The sequence below is a fragment of the Crocodylus siamensis genome, chromosome 11 (genome assembly GCF_052110815.1).
Source record: "Crocodylus siamensis isolate JL-2025a chromosome 11, ASM5211081v1, whole genome shotgun sequence".
Classification (NCBI taxonomy): Eukaryota; Metazoa; Chordata; order Crocodylia; family Crocodylidae; genus Crocodylus; species Crocodylus siamensis.
Window position 1 is genome coordinate 41,238,053 of NC_143405.1, and position 20,854 is coordinate 41,258,906.

The 20,854-nt window shown below is 45.3% G+C and overlaps 1 protein-coding gene across 2 annotated transcripts in view; it reads right to left on the reverse strand.

Annotated features, from left to right (window-relative positions):
- Positions 1–20,854, reverse strand: part of FGD3 (FYVE, RhoGEF and PH domain containing 3) — a 228,930-nt gene that overhangs the window by 52,674 nt on the left and 155,402 nt on the right. For both annotated transcript variants that reach the window (XM_090021259.1, XM_090021260.1), the window contains 3 exons: positions 19,424–19,513; positions 17,449–17,585; positions 12,224–12,380 (listed from right to left, as the gene is read on the reverse strand). In XM_090021259.1, coding sequence (XP_089877385.1) covers positions 12,224–12,380; positions 17,449–17,585; positions 19,424–19,513 — 384 coding nt within the window. The remainder of the gene's footprint in view (positions 1–12,223; positions 12,381–17,448; positions 17,586–19,423; positions 19,514–20,854) is intronic.

Consider the following 20,854-nt stretch of genomic DNA (forward strand, 5'->3'; position numbering starts at 1 on the left):
CAAGCGTAACACTGGAGAGAACCTTGGCTTGTAAAGTTCATTTGGAAAAGCCATGCAAAAAGATAAAACCAGGGACAAGTCTCATCCAAAAACTCGCAGCTAGAATATACAGTGTGGATGCAAGTAAACTCTGAACAACAGCACAAGCATTAGCATGCTTGACTGCGGCATACCGAGCTCCATTTTGGGTGAGTGGCACACATACTGCACCTCTGGCCATGCAGCTGAATGCTGCAATGAGAATCATAACTGGAACAGTAAAACAACAAACACATGCTGAACAGTGGCAAACACACAACACACTCACAAAAATTAAGAAAGACACACATGCCACTTGGAAACTGAAAATTCCTGAGGACCTCCAGAATATTCCAAATGGATCTCTCAAGCCATATGAGGATCAGGCTAAAGCTGTTAAAAACATCTTCATTCAGTCCTGAAGCACATCGCGATAATGCTATCAACTTAAACTAATATCCAATTCCCAAACCTGCAAAAACTTCCAGGCTTCAATCTGCCTTGGAAACAATAGCCCTAACTGAACCATTTCACAACATCAGATGGCAGATGTCATCTATTTGCCTTTGGAAAATGAAAGTAAATGTACCAGGTAACTGTGGACACTGGTCATAAATTATGGACCACACTAAATTAGTAACTGCTTCAATCATTTCCCAAGTAGCATCTCTGATTCACAAGCCACTTCCAGAACTATTCACCCACTCATTTCTCTAGGCTTTGTTACTGTTGCAGATTACCTTTCTTGCTTATATAAAAGAAAGAAGCTCTTCAACTTCATGTGGGTGCATCCACACATACTATTAGCATGCAGCAATAAACTGCTTATTTCGCTTTGAACATGCGCCAGTGAAGGTTCAAACCCAGGGCTGCTCTGACCCAGCTCAACAGGCTGCAGAGGAGTTGTCTGGGGCATGAGGGCCCTCCATGGTGGAGCCAGCAGGCAGTCCCCACGCTGAAGCACCCTCGTGCCCCAGCCAGCTGGGTCAGCATCTACACATGCTAAAAAACTCTGCAGCACTACCTTGCTGCAGAGTTAATTAGTTTCCTGTGCCCTAATAGGGCCACACATGTAGATGCAAGACATTTACTGCAGACCTGATTAGTCTACCCTAAGTAAACATCTCTCATAGACATGGCCACTCTTAAGAAAGCTCAAGGGAGAACTGAGCTGCGCAACAGTATAAAGCCCAGAAACATGTGAAAATCAAAATGTCATTTTGATCAACACCCTAGGTTGAGCCTATTAAAAAGGTCATAGAGAACATAGGAGTGGAAGTGATCTCCCTGGTCACTGAATCCAAAGACTTCTATCACTGGCATCACCTCATATAATCCTTTCCATCCAGGTCAACTGAAAATTAAAGTAACTCAATGTTTGTGCCAACACTGCTCTTTAGCTTAAACAGCTCTTCTTCCTCCCTGGTGTTTAACTCCCTGACAAATTTGTATTAGTCATATTGTCTCCTGGCCTGCTTTGCTAGGCTAGAAAGCCAATCTCGTCCAGTTTCCTTTCATATGATAGGCTTTTTTCCCCCTACCCAGATCATTTCATCAGGGAGTTCAAGAAGAGTGGTTGCTTCTCAAGGAAGCGATCCTCAGTGCACAAGCTAAATCTATTCCAACACGGAGGAAAGGCAGCAAGAAGGCACAGCAGCCCCCCTGGCTCTCCAGAGACCTAGCGGATCTACTGTGGCTAAAAAGGAAAGCCTACAAAGGATGGAAGACGGGATTCACCTCCAAGGAGGATTACTCCGCGCTGGTCCGGTCCTGCAGGGACCAAACCAGGAAAGCCAAGGCTGCAACTGAACCCCAACTAGCTTCAGGCATCAAGGACAACAAAAAGTCCTTTTTCAGATACGTGGGGAGCCGGAGGAAAAGCAAGGGCAATGTTGGACCCCTGCTAAACCAGATGGGGCAACTGACAACTGACGCCCAGGAAAAAGCCAACCTATTAAATAGGTACTTTGCGTCAGTCTTTCATCAGTCACACGGGATGCCCATGCCTGCTATGGGACAGGAAAATCTGGGTGAGGGGGATCCCCTACCCTCCATCAATGCTGACCTCGTGAAGGAACACCTTGAGAAGCTGGATACCTTCAAGTCAGCCGGCCCTGATAATCTGCACCCCAGGGTACTCAAGGAGCTGGCGAGCGTCATAGCCCAGCCCCTGGCACGGATCTTTGAAAACTCCTGGCGCTCTGGTGTAGTGCCCAAAGACTGGAAGAAGGCCAATGTGGTGCCGATCTTCAAGAAAGGGAGGAGAGTGGATCTGGCTAACTACAGGCCCATTAGCCTGACTTCTATCCTGGGGAAGATCTTAGAAAAGTTTATTAAGGAGGCCATCCTTGAGGGACTGGCCCAGGCTAACATTCTAAGGGACAGCCAGCACGGGTTTGTTGCGGGTAGGTCTTGTTTGACCAATCTCATTTCCTTCTATGACCAGGTGACCTATCACCTGGACAAGGGAGAAGAGATTGATGTCATATATCTTGACTTCAAAAAAGCTTTTGATCTGGTATCCCATGATCACCTCTTGGCCAAACTGGCCAGTTGTGGCCTTGGCTCCACCACGATCCGCTGGCTGGGAAATTGGCTTCGTGGTCAGACCCAGAGGGTTGTGATTGATGGCAGTCACTCATCGTGGTGCCCTGTGACCAGTGGGGTCCCTCAAGGCTCTGTCCTGGGACCCATACTGTTCAACATATTCATTAACGATGTGTACATTGGAGTCAGGAGTGGACTGGCCAAGTTCGCCGATGACACCAAACTTTGGGGCAAAGCATCCACGCCAGAAGATAGGCGGGTGATCCAGGCTGACCTGGACAAGCTCAGCAAATGGGCAGACGAGAACCTCATGGTGTTTAACACCGAAAAATGCAAGGTTCTCCACCTTGGGAGGAAAAACCTGCAGCACCCTTATAGGCTCGGCAGTGCTACGTTGGTTAGCACTACAGAAGAAAAAGACTTGGGGGTCATTATTGACCACAAGATGAACATGAGCCTCCAATGGGATGCTGCGGCTAGTAAAGCGACCAAAATGCTGGCGTGCATCCATAGATGCTTCTCGAGCAAATCCCGGGACGTCATTCTCCCCTTGTACTCGGCCTTAGTGAGGCCGCAGCTGGAGTACTGCGTCCAGTTTTGGGCTCCACAATTCAAAAAGGATGTGGAGAAGCTTGAGAGAGTCCAGAGGAGAGCCACGCGCATGATCAGAGGTCAGGAAAACAGATCTTACGATGACAGGCTGAGAGCCATGGGACTCTTTAGCCTGGAAAAGCGCAGGCTCAGGGGTGATCTGATGGCCACCTACAAGTTTATCAGGGGTGACCACCAGGATCTGGGGGAACGTCTGTTCACCAGAGCGGCCCATGGGATGACGAGGTCGAACGGTCACAAACTCCTGCAAGACCGTTTCAGGCTGGACATAAGGAAGAATTTCTTTACTGTCCGAGCCCCCAAGGTCTGGAACAGTCTGCCAGCGGAGGTGGTTCAAGCACCTACATTGAACACCTTCAAGAGTAAATTGGATGCTTATCTTGCTGGGATCCTATGACCCCAGCTGACTTCCTGCCCTTTGGGCAGGGGGCTGGACTCGATGATCTCCCGAGGTCCCTTCCAGCCCTAATGTCTATGAAATCTATGAAATCTATGAAATTTAGTAGCTCCTCTCTATACCTGTTCCAACTTGAGGTCTTTATTTAAAAAAAAATGTATAATTGTATATGTTGTTCCACATGAGGTCTTATCACTGTGTTCTGTATAATAAATGGCATTAATGCTGGTTTGTCTCTACTGGAAATATCTTCCACAATACATTTCCCTTTTCACAGCTGCATTATCCTGGTAGATCAGTCATCCTGCCAGTACACAAGTAGTACACTAAATTCTCCCCTTTCTCAGTTGTTTCCAGTTAAAGAGTAAGATCATACATTTGAGGACTGAAGTTTTGTTTTCAGTCCTCAAGTGTATGATCTTGCATTTGTATTACTGTATTTCATCCCATTTCTATTGGTCCAGTCCTTGAGCTTGTCCATTTCTTTCTGTGTGATACCTCCCAATTTTGTGTCCTATGCATATTTCATAGTATCATAGTATCAGTGCTTAGGGTTGGTAGGGACCTAAACAGATCATCAGGTCTGACCCCTAGCCCCAGGCAGGAATGGGTGCCGGGATCATATCACCCCAGGCAAATATCTGTCCAGCCTTCTCCTGAAGACCCTCAAGGTTTGAGAGAGTGCTACCTCACCTGGGAGCCCATTCCAGAGCCTGGCAGCCCAAACTGTAAAGTAATGTCTCCTGATGTCCAGCCTGAACCTTCTCTCTAATAATTTGTGGCCATTATTCCTAGTAACCCTGAGTGGTGCCCAGGGGAACAGAGCCTCCCCCAATTCTCGCTGGTCCTCCCTGGTGAGTTTGTAAATGGCCATCAGATCTCCTCTCTTGTGGAGGCTGAATAGGTTCAGGCCTTTCAGCCTCTCTTTATAGGGCCTGCGGGTGGCCCCCTCTGGACCCTCTCAGTGGTAGCCACATCCCTCTTGAAGTGCGGTACCCAGAACTGGACGCAGCACTCCAACTGTGGCCTGGCCAATGCCGCATAGAGAGGAAGGATAGCGGGGAAGTATAGAGGGGAAGGATCACCTCCCTGGACCTGCTTGTCACGCATCTGTAGATGTATGACAAGGTGCAGTTAGCCTTACTGACCGCTTCCTTGCATTGGTGCCTCATGTTCATCCTGGAGTCAACAATGACTCCAAGGTGGTGGGGGGTCTACTACAGGCTGCTGTACCAGGATGACCAGCTACACTAGAAATTTTCCAAACAGCTTGAAGAAGCTGTGAGGTCTAGAGATATAGTAGTCATGGAAGACCTTAACTACCCAGATATATACTGGGAGCAGCAGTCAGCTAAATCTAACTGCTTTCACAGGTTCTTAACCTGTATTCAAGACCTCCACCTAACCACCAGGAAGTAAGGTGTCCCACCAGGGGCAACGCCTTGCTTGACTTGGTGTTGGTTCCAGGGGATGACCTGGTGGGGGACCTGCAGATTCAAGGAAACTTAGGGGACAGTGATCACCAAATGATTAAATTCACTATCCAGCGAAGGGCAAGCATTATACCCAGCAGGGCATGGGTGCTAAACTTTAAAAAAGCTGACTTTAATAGACTCTGGGGAGTGGGTTAGCAGGGTGCTAGGAGCTAAGAACTTAGATGCATTGAGGGTCCAGGATGGGTGGACATTCCTCAAGGAAACCATTCTATGGGCTCAGAGTGGGTCAATCCCATGGCAGAGGAAAGGCACCACGGGGGCCAGGAAACCCCTTTGGCTAACAATGGGCATCTAAGATACCTTAAGGGGAAAAAAAAAGGTATACAGGAAGTAGAAGCAGGGGGTAGCTAGCAAAGAGGAGTATACTTCTTTGGCCTGCACCTGCAGGGCGTTGGTCAGGACAGCCAAGGCAACTCCAGAACTCAGGCTAGCGTCAGGGATTAAGGACAGTAAAAAGTCCTTCTTTAGGTACGTTGGAAGCAAAAAGAGCATGCAGGGTAGCATAAGACCCATACAGGAGAGGCAGGGGGGTTAGTGACAGATAACAGGGACAAGGCAGAGGTCTTCAATGAGTTTTTTTTCTCTGTCTTCTTAAACAGGAATCTAGATGAACCCTCAAAATACATCACGGACACCAATGAAGGGAACATCAGCCAATCAATGGTCAGTGCCGACACGGTAAAAAGACACTTGGAGGGACTGGACATATTTAAATCACCAGGACTGGAGGGACTCCACTCACAGGTAATGAAGGAATTAGCAGGGGTCATATCTGATCCACTGGCAAGGATATATGAGCGCTCATGGTGCTCAGTTCAGGTTCCAGAGGACTGGAAGAGGGCTAACGTCATCCCAATCTTAAAGAAGGGGAGGATGGAGGACCCAGGAAACTATAGACCAGTCAGCCTTACCTCTATCCCTGGGAAAATCCTAGAAAAAATTATCAAGGAGCACATCTGTGGGAGCCTGTTGGCTAATATGATGCAGAGGGGTAACCAACATGGGGTTTTAGCAAGCATGTCCTGCCTGACTATCCTAGTTTCCTTTTATGACAAGACCACCAATTTGTTTAGATGCAGGAGTCGAGGTGGATATTATCTATCTGGACTTCAGAAGGCCTTTGATAATATATCCCATACCATCCTTATAAATAAACTGAGGGGATTTGCCTTGGATGATTACATGGTAGACTGGGTAGCAAATGAGCTCAGAGGGTGATAGTAGATGGGTCAATGTGGAAAGATGTGGCAGTGGAGTTCCTCAGGGCTTAGTTCTGGGGCCAGTGCTGTTCAACATCTTTATCAGTGATCTGGATGAGGGGGTGGGAAGCACCCTGTCCAAATTCGTGGATGACACAAAACTATGGGATGCAGTTAACACCATGGAGAGGAGGAACCAGATCCAGGCTGACCTAAACAGGCTGGGGAAGTGAACAGAGCAACAGGATGCAATTCAATAAGGACAAGTGCAAGGTGCTGCATCTAGGAAGGAAGAACTGCCATCATACCTACAAGCTGTAGGGCAACCTTATCAGCTCCACAGAAGCAGAAAAAGAGCTTGGAGTCACTGCTGACTCCAGGATGAACATGAGTCACCAATGTGATGAAGCAGTTGGCAGAGCCAATTGCACCTTGTTGTGCATCCGTAGGTGCTTCACAAAAAGGTCCAGGGAAGTGATTCGCCCCCTCTATGCAGCACTGGTCAGACCACAGCTGGAGTACTGTGTCCAGTTCTGGACGCCACAGTTCAAGCGGGATGTGGACAAGCTGTAGAAGAGCCACTCGCCTGATTAGAGGCCTGCAGGGAAGGCCCTACGAGGAAAGGCTAAGGGACCTTAACCTCTTCAGCCTCTCCAAGAGAAGGCTGACAGGGGACCTTGTGGCAGCATACAAATTCATTAGGGGAGAGCAACATGAAGAAGGCGATGATCTGCTCACCAGGGCACTCCTTGGAATGACAAGGAACAATGGCCATAAGGTACTAGAAAGAGAGTTTAGGCTGGACATTAGGAAAAAGTTCTTCACAGTCAGGGTTGCCAGAATCTGGAATGGGCTCCCAAGGGAGGTGGTGCTCGCCCCATCCTTGGGAGTTTTCAAGAAAGAAGAGGCTGGACAGGCACCTGGCTGGGATCACACGACCCCAGAGTTGGTCTTTTCTTGCCTGCCAGGGGCAGGAGGATGGCCCACTGAGGTCCCTTCCAACTCTATGAATCTAAGATCCCTTTCTGCCACCATGTTGACAAGAAGGGTGTTACCCAGCCTATAGATGTGTTGCTGGTACTTGGCCAGCGCCCCACAAGTGCTCATAGAGCAGTGCCAGCGCCCCCGCTATGACCGCCGCCAATTCCCTCAGTACTCTCAGGTGAAGAGCATCTGGACCTTCTAATTTAAACACGTCCAGCCCCAAGTGTTCCCTAAGTTGTCCTGGATCCTAGGCATGGCAGTGCCTCCTCTGGGTCCGTCTGCAGTTCTAGTGGGGGAGATGTCCTGGTCCCTGTTCAGGAATATGGAGGCAAAGAATTCATTAAAGAGGTCAGCTTTTTCATTTGCCGCAATCACCAGATTGCCGAGCCTATCCTGTAGGGGCCCCACGTTACCTGGTGCCTTCTTCTTACTTCCTACATATTTGAAAAAGGACTTTTTATTATCCTTAAATCTGGTCGCCATCTTTCATTGATCATCTTCTGTTTTTTTAAGCGAAGGTCATTTGTGAAACTGTTAAATAAGAACAGTCTCAAGACTGCCCACTCAAGGGCAGCACTAGCATCCCTCTAGCTGAATCATTTGCCCCTTTGCTCACCTTAAAATTCCTCTAGTCCTCATCTTTTCCAGATTCACTAATAATTTCCCATTAGCACTGTATCACATGCTTTAATGGAGTCTAGACAGATGTCACCTGTCTAGAAAAATCACACTTGCCCGGAATGAACCAACTGTGGCAAATCTATGTTGCATTTTATCCAATTTCCTATTCACCTATATCTTTAATTATTCTTTCCTCCAGAATCTGCTTGAAAACCGTGAGATCGGATTATAGAGACAAAACTCATAGGCTTGTTAGTTACCCAGATGACCGTTTCCCCATTCGTAAATATAGGCACCACATTACTTCTTCTGTAATCATATGCTACCAGCCCCGACTTGATGCTTTTATTGTAAAATTGTGTGCTACCACAGTTATGATTTCATGTGCCAGGTCTTTCAGAATTCTGAGATGAAAACCATCCAATGTACCCAATTTGACTGTATTCAGCTCATTGAGTTTTGCTTTCCCCTTGGTCATGGGTAGGGCCCTGAGAAAATCGTGGATTTCTTGTCGAAAATTCGTGGCATGCGCGTGGGTGAAGTATCATTTTTCACAGAATATTTACAGAACTACCACTGATCTTGTCAAAATGGGTCCCAGTAGTTCTGTGACTACTCTGTGAAAAATTATACTTTACCTGTGCACATGCTGCATGCACGGCAGGCAGGCACATACCATAGGTGGCAGAAGGCCAGGGCTTGTGGAGCACTGCCCACTGCAGCAGGCAAATCTGGGAAGCGAAAGGGGTATGGGGGGAGGCAGGCAGATCGAGGCCCTCACATTGAGGGAGGGAGTGAGGCAGAGGCAGGGGCAGGAGCTGGAGTGAATGGAGCCCCAGGCTAGGTCGTGGGATGGTTGGAGCCTGGGTGGCTCATCCAAGGGCACTGGGGGGCTCCCTCTGCTGCACGCACCCCGGGGGAGGTATGGGGGGCATATGCCCCCCAGATTTGTGTGCTCGGTGAGGGTGGACTGCTGCTGCAGGCTTGGCTCTGCACCCTGATGCCACTGCCTTCGAAGCTATGTGCAACACCATGTGCCTGCTGCTGCTAGGCTGCGCTGCGTCCCTTGCCCACCTGGCAATGGGAGGCATATGGCATGGCGCGGCTCTCGAGGCAGTAACAGAGGGGAACAGAGCCCAGCCCACAGTGGCAGCCCGCTTCCGCACCACACACAAATCCAGGAGGCATACACCCTCCATGCCCCCCAAGGGTGTGCACAGCAGCAGCAGCACCCCCCACCCTCCCGGATGAGCCACCCAGGCTCCAACTGCCCCAGGACCCGCACATGGCCACATGGACCCCAGCTCCTGCCTCTGCCCACTCCCTCCTTCACTATGGGGGCCTTGATCTGCTCCCTGCCCACCCCAACAATCTCTAAGCCCTGGCCCTCCAAATCCTCTTCCCCCCTTGCTCCCTATACACTTACCTTCACCCAGCTGCCTGGCTGTGTCCTGGCCACGCCTCCAGCAGCCACTTGCAGGCTGTCAAAACACAGGTTTCCCCTTACAGGCTGGAATGTTGCCAGCCTGCAAAGGGAAACCTGTGCTTTTGCACATTTTTTGGCACAGGCTCACGACCTTTAAAAATCGCAATGTGGAACTAATTGCACAGTATCCGCATGGTCTGCAAAATCACTATTTTCTCAGAGCCCTAGTTATGGGCATTTTAATTTCCATACCCTCATTCCCATTAGCCATCCTGAATTTGCCCTCATGTTCAACATCATTATCCTTATTAAAAATTGAGGCAAAGTACAGCATTCCTTTAGGTTTTTGGCCAGATAATCGTGGATATAGACCCTAAGTTTCCAAGGAAGCTTGGACTTCAAGAGCTGGATATAAATCCAACATAAGGTTGCTTGAAGTAATCTTAATCAATAGATAGTGATCAATTTGTGTCACTGAAAAGACTGTCAAGTAGTTTTTTTACAAGCTCAGTGTAATTAATTTTTGTTAATGCTGTAACCAAGATAAATATGCCATTTCTAAATCCCTAGCGTGATATTAACACCCACAAAGAATCTCATAATTAAGTAATAAAACACAACTGACAGTGTATTTCTGCAGGATTATAGTACATTTCCAGTTGTTCTTTGCAAATGAAGGCCAAAGGTTAAGGGACTTTAACCACATGAATTCTATAATCAAGGTCTGCAGAAACATCATATCTAAGCAGAGCTAAACTCTGTGGGCAGGTTTTTATGTTTTGTGGCATACCAGTAAGAGATACAGGAAATCCTAAAGCAATTTCACTTAAATGAAAGTATAGCATTTTATATTTCTTGAATATAAAAATAATTGATATGATCAGTACAGAAGGCCCTATGACAATGCTTAATGTCATTTATTTAATTTTGTCCTGCATTTTCAGATATTGATAAGGGCTTTTAGTTTGACTATGCAAATCTGTGTCACAAAAGTTCTTGAAGACAAAGAAAGGCAAAACTGTTAAGACAACAATTGGGGTTTTTTAACAATGTATAGTGTTTGGATTTGTGGGATGAGCACTCTGGGCCATATCTTCAGCTGCTAAAGCTGTTACCATTGAGACAAGCTGAATGTCTGGCCTACAAACTCTGTTTCTTTTGAAGTAAGTGGCAGTGAAAAAGTGCCACAATTGGCTTTCAGAATTAAACCCCCAGATATATCAGTGTGGATATTACTCATCAGAACTCTTCTCCTGGGGCAAAAAGGACATTCATGATTCTGGACAGCTGCATGCATGTTTTGTGGACTCTGACAGCTGATGTGAATCATTTGTGGTGTTAATGTCTGGTGAAATGACAGACAGAAAAAAAAGGAAAATATATATCTGTTTGCTGCAGGAACTATTTATATGGGACTTTCTTATTTTTGAGAAAGAAATTCTTTCCAGAGGTCTGATGGAAACTGAAGACAGTAGGACTCTGTCTTTGGCAAGAATGAATGATAACACTGATCTTTTTTTCAAGTGACAATTAGTGTTAGGTCCAAAATTTCAAGCCCAGCTGTGGCCTTGCTTCTCTCTAGTGAGTAAGGCAGAGCCAGTTTTGGGTTCTGGGGGAAGTGGAAATGCTCGAGGCATTCTGCTGGCACAAAGCAGAGGCACAGAGTGTCTCAGGGAGCGCCATGCAGCTTTCAGACAAATCGGTCAACCAGTGGCCTGTTTGGAGTACAATTTGTAAGGGCCTCAAAGTCCAACCAATAGGGGTGCTTAACCTTACAGAATCCAGTTAAAATAATTAAAACGCTGTCAGGCTGCGTTCAGATAGAAGTAGAAGAAAGGAGCATGTATGGTGCAAGCCAGGTGGCAAGAGAACTTCCCTACCTAACGTTCTCATTCTTTCTTCCCCTTCGTCCCTCTGATTCACTGCGCTAGCCTGCACTGATAGAGAGCAAATCCCTTCTTCCAGCATGCTAGCGGATTACTTAATTCACGACAGCTGTCCCAGCCCTGCTATCAGCACAATCCTTGCATTTAGGGCATGCAGCTGTGGTTTCTCCCCTCTGCACAGGAGGGAGAGGGAGAAGGGGTGGGGACAGAGAAGCTGGAGAGGGAGACTTAACCCCTTCTTTACCGAAGCTTAATTTGCAAAGAAATAGAGTGCATCCTCCTGGCACCTGTAGTCAGATGGTAGTAAATGTGTTGGGCCTCAACTACATCCTTAACTTGTTTGGCCCCTCAGCCCCAAAGTAAAAAGGAAGGGAGAGAAGAAATTACAAAATCAATACTATATATAAGCAAAAGGATTTTCAGTGTTTATTCTTCATTACAGTGAAAAGTTCTGAGTAAAACACTCTCCTACAAAACTGTAAACCCAAACTACAGGAAAATGTCCAAAAGCACAAACAAAATTGAATCCTCTTTCATCTTCCAAAGTGATAAAATGTTCCAGGTTAAAAATAAACACAAATATAAAATGATTATTTTTTTGCTTAAAAATACACAGTTTAATTAATGTTAAGAGAAAGGTTTTTAAAAAAAATTATATGAAGTGGATCCACTGAGACTATGCCCGATTCAAAAATAAAACTGTCATGTTGTCTTTTTTCCTGAGACAAACTCACTATTTATTATGGTCTTGTAACAATAAAGGGGAATTGCTCCACATTTTTAGAATCCGTGTAAAGAAAGCGAATAAACTGATCAAACTAGTGTAAGCAAGTGTTACTGTCATGGCTCTAACACTAACATTCATACATGTGCAACAAAAATACCACTTACATCAAATTTATATGCCACTACAGAAGAAGGAAAAAAAGGATTTTTAGGAACACTACCTTGTGCCCACTGCACAATGCTAGAACTCAGCTGGTAAAGGAATGAAATGTTATCATGTTGGAGGTACGTGAATACAAGTGGCTTTATACCTGTACATTTTGAACGACATCTTTAAACGAAGATGATCTCTGCATCCACGTATTCACCAGGTCCATTGCTCTGTCAAAGTTCTTTACATATTCTCCATACATCTTCAAAAATGGAGCCAGTTTTTGAAATATATCTCCTAGCCGTGGATTTATGTTCCTATTGCAAAGAGGACAGATGATTACAGATTTGTCTAGAAATATTTTGGGAACTACAAATAAATACCATGTGTGCACAAACACACACTTTTATACACACCCACACACACGACCTGGGCATTTTCAGTCCTATTTAGCTCAAATATACATATGGGAAATGACTTAGACTTCATTCAGGTTGTACCCGTTTACATCAAGGTTCACTTTACCCCTGTACAACTTTGCTGGGAAAAAAATCTCTATCAGGTGTCTGGTAAGTTATTTAGTTGAATAAACACACAATGCTTTTTTCCACAGAGACGAACATCTGAAGAAACAAAGAGAACATTAATCTAGGTGTCCACCCAAAGATAAATACTTCAGTGTAGGGGGAACATAGAAGCACCCTCATCTGTATGAAAGCCTTCCCAACAAATACTCTTTTGACAAAGATAGAGCCAGGACCAGGAAACAGAGTATCGTGGTAAAGTCTATCTACAAGCTTTAGGATTCTCTGTGGGTACGGCCCCAGAGATTAGGAACAAAAAATATAACATGCCTTCACGTCTCCCAGACTCTAGGCTTGGCCGGGCTCAGCCTGTGCTGAGTCAGAGTAACCCATGGGGCTGCTGTACTTTACAGAAGATTTCCATATCTAACCCTGGGCAAAACAGCTTGAGCAAAGGCAGTTGTTGCATTTGTCACACTCTTTCCTCCCATGCCATACATTCTCCCTCCTCAAAATGAGGGCCAGAAGAAGAAAGCAACCACCAGGATCCATCCTCTGCTAGGGAAATTTTCTCCCTATTATATTACTGGAATGGCATGAGAAGGCCATGACAAGAGGCAAAGAATGAGAGAGGGAAGCCCTCAATAAGTATGCAGAGCTGGTTAGGAACGATTCTGTTTCTGGGTAAGGAAACCATGCTCTCCCTTCTCTGTGGATTCCTTAAGTGCCCAAGGGAAGAAGTGATCATATGATTATTAACTGGCACAGGCACTGTATTCTTGGATGACAGATGGGATGAGAGTCAGAAGGCTTGGTTTCCATTCCCATTCTGTCACTGATACCTTCACAAATGTGGCAGGTCACAAGCTCCATCTGTCTTGGCTCCTCAGCTATAACATTCACTCTGCCTACCTTAAAGGGGCACTATACAGCTCAAACACCACAACATCCTTAGCTAGTGTGTGCCACACATGCAAAATATTAACAATATGACAACAGAGGGCAACGCATACAATGGATACAGATTTTGTGCTGCTACACATGTTGTTCTGCAGGACAGATATACTGGCATCACATTTCTACAGCTGATGGATTTAGGCTGGGATTTTTAAAAGAATTAGGTGCATACATGTAAGTGAGAGATGAATTCTTAACTTCCTTAAGCTCCTTCAAAAATGCCAATTGTATGTTTTTTCCCCCAACATCAAAGCCCACTCCCTCCAAGAAACCAGCAGCATTTTTGAGGAGAAAAAAAATTATCTTAGCCCCACTGGTGCCCAATACAAGCTTAGGTAAGCTAGCTCTACACTACAGAACTATCTTCAAGTCTACCTAGCCTGGGGTGAGCCAGGCTGTAGCCCCAGGCACCGATGTAGTGCAGGGGAAGGGAGGGTGGGAAACGGCCACTGCTGGCAGCTACACAATGATGTCAGTGGTGCGGCAGCAACTGGAAGTTGCTGTTGCCATTGCTCCTGTGTGTGGCAGCTGCCACTTTGGAAGACCACTTCAAAACTTCACTCCTTTGACAGCTATAAATCCTTTCCTAATTTCTCATCCAAATTTATCTGTAGTCAGTTAGTAGGCGCTCAGTCTTGGCCTACTGTTGTTTTTCAGCCCAAAAAGTTCTACACAGTCTCTAATATTCACCCCACATATATATTTGCACAGGGTGATTGTATTTCCTCAATCTTTGTTTTGCTAAATTAAACAAGGGATGCTCCTTTAAATAAGATAAGAAAAGGTCACCATTGCCATAACCATCTTAGTGGCCCTTCATTCCAGGTTATGATCCTCTTTTCTGAATACTGGCAACCAGAGCTGCACAGTCTTCTAAATGGGACTTTACCAGTGCTTGGTACAATGGGATTAGTAACTCCCTGTGTCTACTGAAAGTACCTCACTTAATACACCCTATGATTACATTGGCTTTCTTCACAGCTGCACTACACTGGTGCCTTATGGTCATTCTATGGCAACAAACTGCATTTCATAGCTCATGCAACCTTTTTTTTCGTAGTCTCCTTGGTATCTAGTCTTTCTCCTCTCTGGAAATGTCTGTCCTTACCATTTTAGGTCATGTACAAATACCAGCCATTTTGTTTATTCCCTCTGGTCACTTAAGTACCGCGTGAACAAGACTGAACTTGGCTAAATGAGATGTGAACTCCAATCCTATCTTGGTCAGTTTAGAGTAGTCGGGGAAAGTTTAACTTTCTGTTGACTTCATAGTATAGTATTAAAAGACTGTGCTGTGTCAGCGCAATCAGGGCTTCCTACAGAAGGAAAATGTCTTAGTAGACAATGTGTCACCCCAGATGTAATTTTCTAGCCCTATTGTTCAAATAACTGTCTCTCTCAAATTGTATAGCCTCCTTATTTGCAACTTGCTGCAATTTTCAGATTCTATCTTGAAGTATAAATGTTATTAAACTCTCAGCAAAGGCAATGTTTATTCTTGAACAAACATTAGTGTGTGCATAATATGGATATTAATATCTTTATGATTATAGTAATTTATCTTGTGAATGACAAATATCTCTGAACTTAAAGGGAAAAAGGATTATTCTGTGTATTGTATAGCAAATATTAACGGAACAGATTGAATACTATACTTCAACTTATAGATCCACATTATTTGTCTAGATGCATTACCTATTATAAAATTAATTATTCTTATGAGATTTATTAGCTGCAATTAATTTTAACATGGGCTAGGGTGGTGTAGGTATTAAGGCACACAGTTGATAGCCCACAAGTTGCAAGTTTGAAGCCACAGAAGAAGCATTTATGGCGCAGCCATGTCAGATTCCCATAAATCTGTGAATCCTGCTAAATACTTTGTCACAAGGATATGAAAAAGGAAGGAATTCTAACGTATTCCCAATTTAGTTCTTACAGAAACAGATTACTTGCATCAAGTCTTATGTATGATACACAAAGATCTACACCAGTGGTTGTCAACTGGGGGTTCGTGTAACCCTAGTAGTACTTAAAAGGGTCATAGGGGGTACAAAGAACTGATGTGGCTGATAATTGCTGCATGCATGCACATAGCCTCAGTGTAGCATGCAGGCAGCCAGGAGTGCAGCCCAGACACGTGGAGAGCAGCTGGGTCCAGCTGGTAAGTCTGTTGTGGGGGAAGGGGTGTGGGGGAGGGAGTAGGGTTGGGGAAGGGGCAGGGGCTGCCCAGCTGGGGCAGGTTGTGGACTGAGCTGCGTGGGGGTGCTCCCACTGCTATGCGCACCTCAGGAGGGCATGGGAGGTGTGTGCCTCCGGATCTGCATGTGGGGCAGGGCAGACTGCCACTGTGAGCTGCAGCCAGGCTGGCATTGGGCTCTTCCCAGAGACGGGCTGGGCTGGGTTGGGCTGCACTCAGAGTGGGTGGTGCTGGGAGGGGTGGTTGGGGGGTGCTATGGTGAATTTTAAAGTGGCTGCAACCCCCCTCCACAGCCCCACTCCCATATGCCCCAATGGTGAGGGATAGAGTGGGGCTGGGGCAGTGGCAGACGCTGTCCTGGTGGGGTGGAGCACAGGACAGAATCATGAGTGGCTCACCCAGGGAGTACAGGGGCTGGCAGCTCCCACATGCACCTCAGGAGGTGTCTTCCCCCCGGGTGTGCATGTGGGGTGGGGTGGGCTGCGGGCCTCTGGTGGGCTGGGGCCAGAGCACTGCTGGGCTGTTCCCAGCGGGGGTGCTGGGCCAGGCTGGGAGGTTGGGGGGGCTACGGTAAATTCTGGAGTAGCTGCAGACCCCTCCAGTAGCCTCCTCCCTGTGCCACCGCCACCGGCCCCAAGCACAGCCCAACCCAGACCCCACCAGGAAGATCCCAGTGCAGCCTCAGCCCCAGCTCACCCTGCCCCATGTGCAGATCTCAGGGCACACCCTCCCCCCCATGCCCTCCTGCAGTGCATGCAGTGGCAGGAGCTGCCATCCCCCAGCTGAGCTGCTTGCAGCTTTGTCCCATGCTCCACCCCAGGTGGGCAGTGCCTACCCCCCTGCTTCAGCCCCAGCCCCAGCCCCAGCCCCAGCCTCATTCCTTCCCTCACCATAGGGGCCTAGAGGAACAGGGTTACTGGGGAAGGGTCAAGCTACCCAGGCTGGGCAGCCCCTGCCCCAGCCCCACTCCCTCCCTCAACCGCTAGGGGTCTTCCATCTGCCCCTCTCACAGCAGCAGCCCGCCCTTGCCCCACACACAAATCTGAGGACACACACCTCCCATGCCCTTCTGGGGTGCAAGCAGTGGCGCGAGCCACACCCCCTCCCTTACCGGAAGAGCCACTTGCAGCTCTGTTCTGCGCCCTCCTGTGCAGCACTTGCCCCAACCCCACTCCCTTCCTCACCATGGGGGCCTCGATCTGCCCCCCCAAAAACAAGAAAAAAAAAAGTAAATGTGTACATGAGCTGAAACTCTGAGACAGAAGGGGTACATTTGTTAAAAAAGGTTGAAACACCCTGCTCTACACCATTATAAGAGTATATGCACATCTTGTGTAAATACATTGAGGCTCTCATTTCTTTTTTGAATGCCACACAGTGGCATTCAACCGTGTCCAAAATAATACAAATAGCAAGTGATCTGGCCTTCCCATAATTTTTGAATTTGGGAGTGATGGACATCAAAAGACTGACCAGATCATGTGATACTTTGTATCTATAAAATACACTTTAAGAAAATATTTTTTATCAATCTGTGTGTTTGGGCTTGTCTTTACGACCAGGAAAGTATAAATTGCATGATTACATTTATATCATTTGAGAAATATTATGACACCAAATAATTAAAACTGTTGTAAGACTAACTTTTCTAGTTGAAAGAGCACTTTTCAAACTAAGTATTTATTTGTAACTTTGGTTACCCACCACTCTTCTGTAATTCTTGTTTTCAGCTCAGGCAAGAGAAACTGTCCATGGAAGCAATAGATGGAAGAAATATTTGAAAAGATGCCAGTTATCACATCAGACTGAATGCCTGCTTCAGACAACTGAGTGCAGAAAACCTGCATGGAAGAAACAAGACAGTAAAAGTTACTTAATGCTAATTAAAAATCTGACATTTTGTTACAAACCCAGATATTTCAAGTAGGAATTCATAGTGTTAAAAACATTCTGGCCTGTGGTGGGCTTTCTGAATTCTATAGTTAAAAACAAGTGAAAACTAAGAGCTGGTATTTTCTGAGGGGTGCTTTGAGTCTAACAAAGTTGAGAACCACTGTCATGGGATGACATGTCCTGTATTTTACAGTATTCTTTTTGAAAGCTACATTTATAGTAGTGGCTGAAATACAAACAAAGCTCATTCTTACTCATGTGAAGCAATATAAACCACAAGAAATTCTGTACTGTCAGGGGGCAAACGGAAAGGAATTGTATGCCCTTCTACAGGGGTGTCAAAGATATGCCTGAAGAGTCTTATGCTTGGCTCTGGTGCTGCTTGTGAGTTTTGGAGTTGATCCACAGACAGCATACTTGGCATGCTGGATAGTGCCAGAGGCATTCACTCTGAGACCGTGCCACATGAAACACACGCTACAACACATGTCCTGGAGCAGCTGCCATGTGCAGCACAACCCCAGGGCAGCTGCTGCATGCAGTATGCCCCGAGAGCATCTGTAGTAGCACTGTGCTGCCCACGACACTTACTCCAGCCACTTCAGGAGACGTGGTGGATCCAACACGCAAGGGCCAGTCTGTGGGTCTGATTCAGCCTGTGGCCTGGCCTCGCACCACTCATCCAGCCTGCAGGGACTGCCTACAGAATCAACCACTAGCCTATCAAATGAAATTTAAAGATTTTTCTAAAATTTTCAGAAACAACCAGAGCAAACAGAGCCAAAATTTTCATGGAAATCTTTAGCTCTGAAGAAAAAAGTTTTCAAATAAAAATTACAGCTTGCCTAATTGAATTCACAGCAAGGGGACAGTTTTCAGTTTTAAGAAAGCCAACAAACCCTATTGGGCACTGAGACTCTCCATCATTTTTAGCCCTTCTTTCTTCTATGTTTATACATTGCACAACTGCCTTGGAAGTAATAGAGACATTGCTCTAAATCATCCTAACTTCAGACAACTTCATATACAAAAAAAGTTAAAAACTGTTAAATCATGTTTCTGCTTTCTCTTTTATCACCAACATAAACATAAAGGAGGTAATAGGTAAAAGGATATGACTAAGTGAGGAATACAAAGTCAAAAGGGCCTGATACTGGCAAAACTTGCACTGACAATCTGTTGTGGATCACCCTAAACTAAATTTGCTGAGATCCCTTTTCCACTACCACTTCTTTCCTCAACTCACCTCTGCTCTCCTACCCCTAACTAAGCCAAACTACTCCTTCCAAAAACTATATTAGCTACTGGCAACCAGTCTCTCTCCCATAGTGGCTTTGTGTTTGGCCACTGTAGCAAGGATCAACACATAAGAAACATCAGGGCAGCTGGGTTGCAAATGGGACAGAAGCTGTCCACCTGGAGCGAGAACTGGAAATCCAGCCAAGATACAAATTCTGAAAGCCAGAGAAAAAGGAAGTTGAATTACAGGCTAGTGGCTGGAGAAGAAGACACAACTTGTGAACAGACTGTTAAAAATTCCAAGATCACAAAAACCTTTTAATAAAAAACTTTCCATGACTCATCCATGACTTTAAGAAGCAGTTACCAAGATGAACTTTCAAACTTACCTACCTAAAAAGCTTTCTCAATTTTGACTTTACTAGAATATTCTGATATCACAGAGAAAATCTTAAACCATATACACCATAAACATAACATCCACATTTGCCTAAGCAAATCTTTTTTGTGAATAGAAAATGAATCATAACTTGATCAAAGCAGTTACCTGATCCAAGAGATGCAGTCTTCTAACATATGCTTCTTCTGTGTGAAGCAGTTCATTTGCAATGTTGAACAGCTTTTGTGGCTCTGTACACTGAAAAAAATATTAATTACAAATGTAATTGTCCAATTATTCATTGAGCATTCTACTTACCAAGATTCAGTGGCCAAGTTCCCCACTGGTGTAGCTGCTGAAATAAATGATGATACCACATGAGAGAATTTGCCCCAGTATTTCTATTCAAAGGACTGCTTTGCTGCTGGGGCATATTTTATGTTCTAAAGCTAATTAGGACACATGCCAGCTGGCTGAGATGGCACTTTAGTTCTTTAGGCACAAATAACAAAATCTCAAGAAGAACAGAAAAGAATAAGAGATCTCTTCTACACTAGCTATTAGGTTTTCAGGATGAATAGCATACTAATTTGGAGACTAACAGGCTTATCATCATATCGCCTAAGGTCCATTTTTTTATATCGAACTATAAAACCCACAGAATCCACAGTCAGAAAAGGTCATTTATGTCATGCAGCCCATGCTCCTGCAAGGGCAGCATTGTTCTCCACAGTGCATTTCTAATAGCATGTATGGGACATATAGATAACATATGTATTATATATATGTAACAGTATGTATTCTTGCATACTTCAATAGAACTCAATGTTGAAGAATTTCTTCCCCTGGTATTCATACTAAATTGTTCATCCCATTATTTCTCATGTTATCCCGCTGACCATTTCTCCTCCTTGACTTGTACATAACCATTTTCAAGTGCATGAATTATCATGTCTCCACTTTGGTCATAGGTTAGACATGCCACTGTAGAACGAAGGTTCAACCCTCTTAATACTTAGAGATACCTGAGTCAGTAGGCTACGAACTGAAATGCATCTATTTTCTGAACAAACTTCATAATTAACAACTGAATTCTTAATAGTGATTAATGATTTTTAACATCCAAGGCTACCAGTGCAAACTGTTTATGATTGAATGCGCTCTCACACACAGTAAAATTAAATATTATCTCAAGTCTCTCTAATGATCTTTAAATATTGATTAATATGCAATTTTGTTGTTATTCTGGTAATGTCAGTGGGTGGACAGGAACAAAATACGCAGATAGGTTAGTCAAGGTCAGCAGACTGTGAAGCACTCCAAAAAAAAAACTTAAAATGATTGGGCAAGGGGTGGAAATGAAAGTCACTGTTGTTAGATAGAAGGCACCGTACACATTGGAAACAGTAATTTCAACTACTCATGAACATCAATGGATTCTAAATTAACTGTAACCATTGAGCAGAAAAATACTTGGTTTTCACTGTAGGTAGCTTAGTGCAACCACCTAATCCATGGATAGGCAACACCCAACATGAGTGCCAATTAGTGGCACACAGAGACATTTTCCTTAGTGTGCCAGGAGGTGTGCCAAGGAAA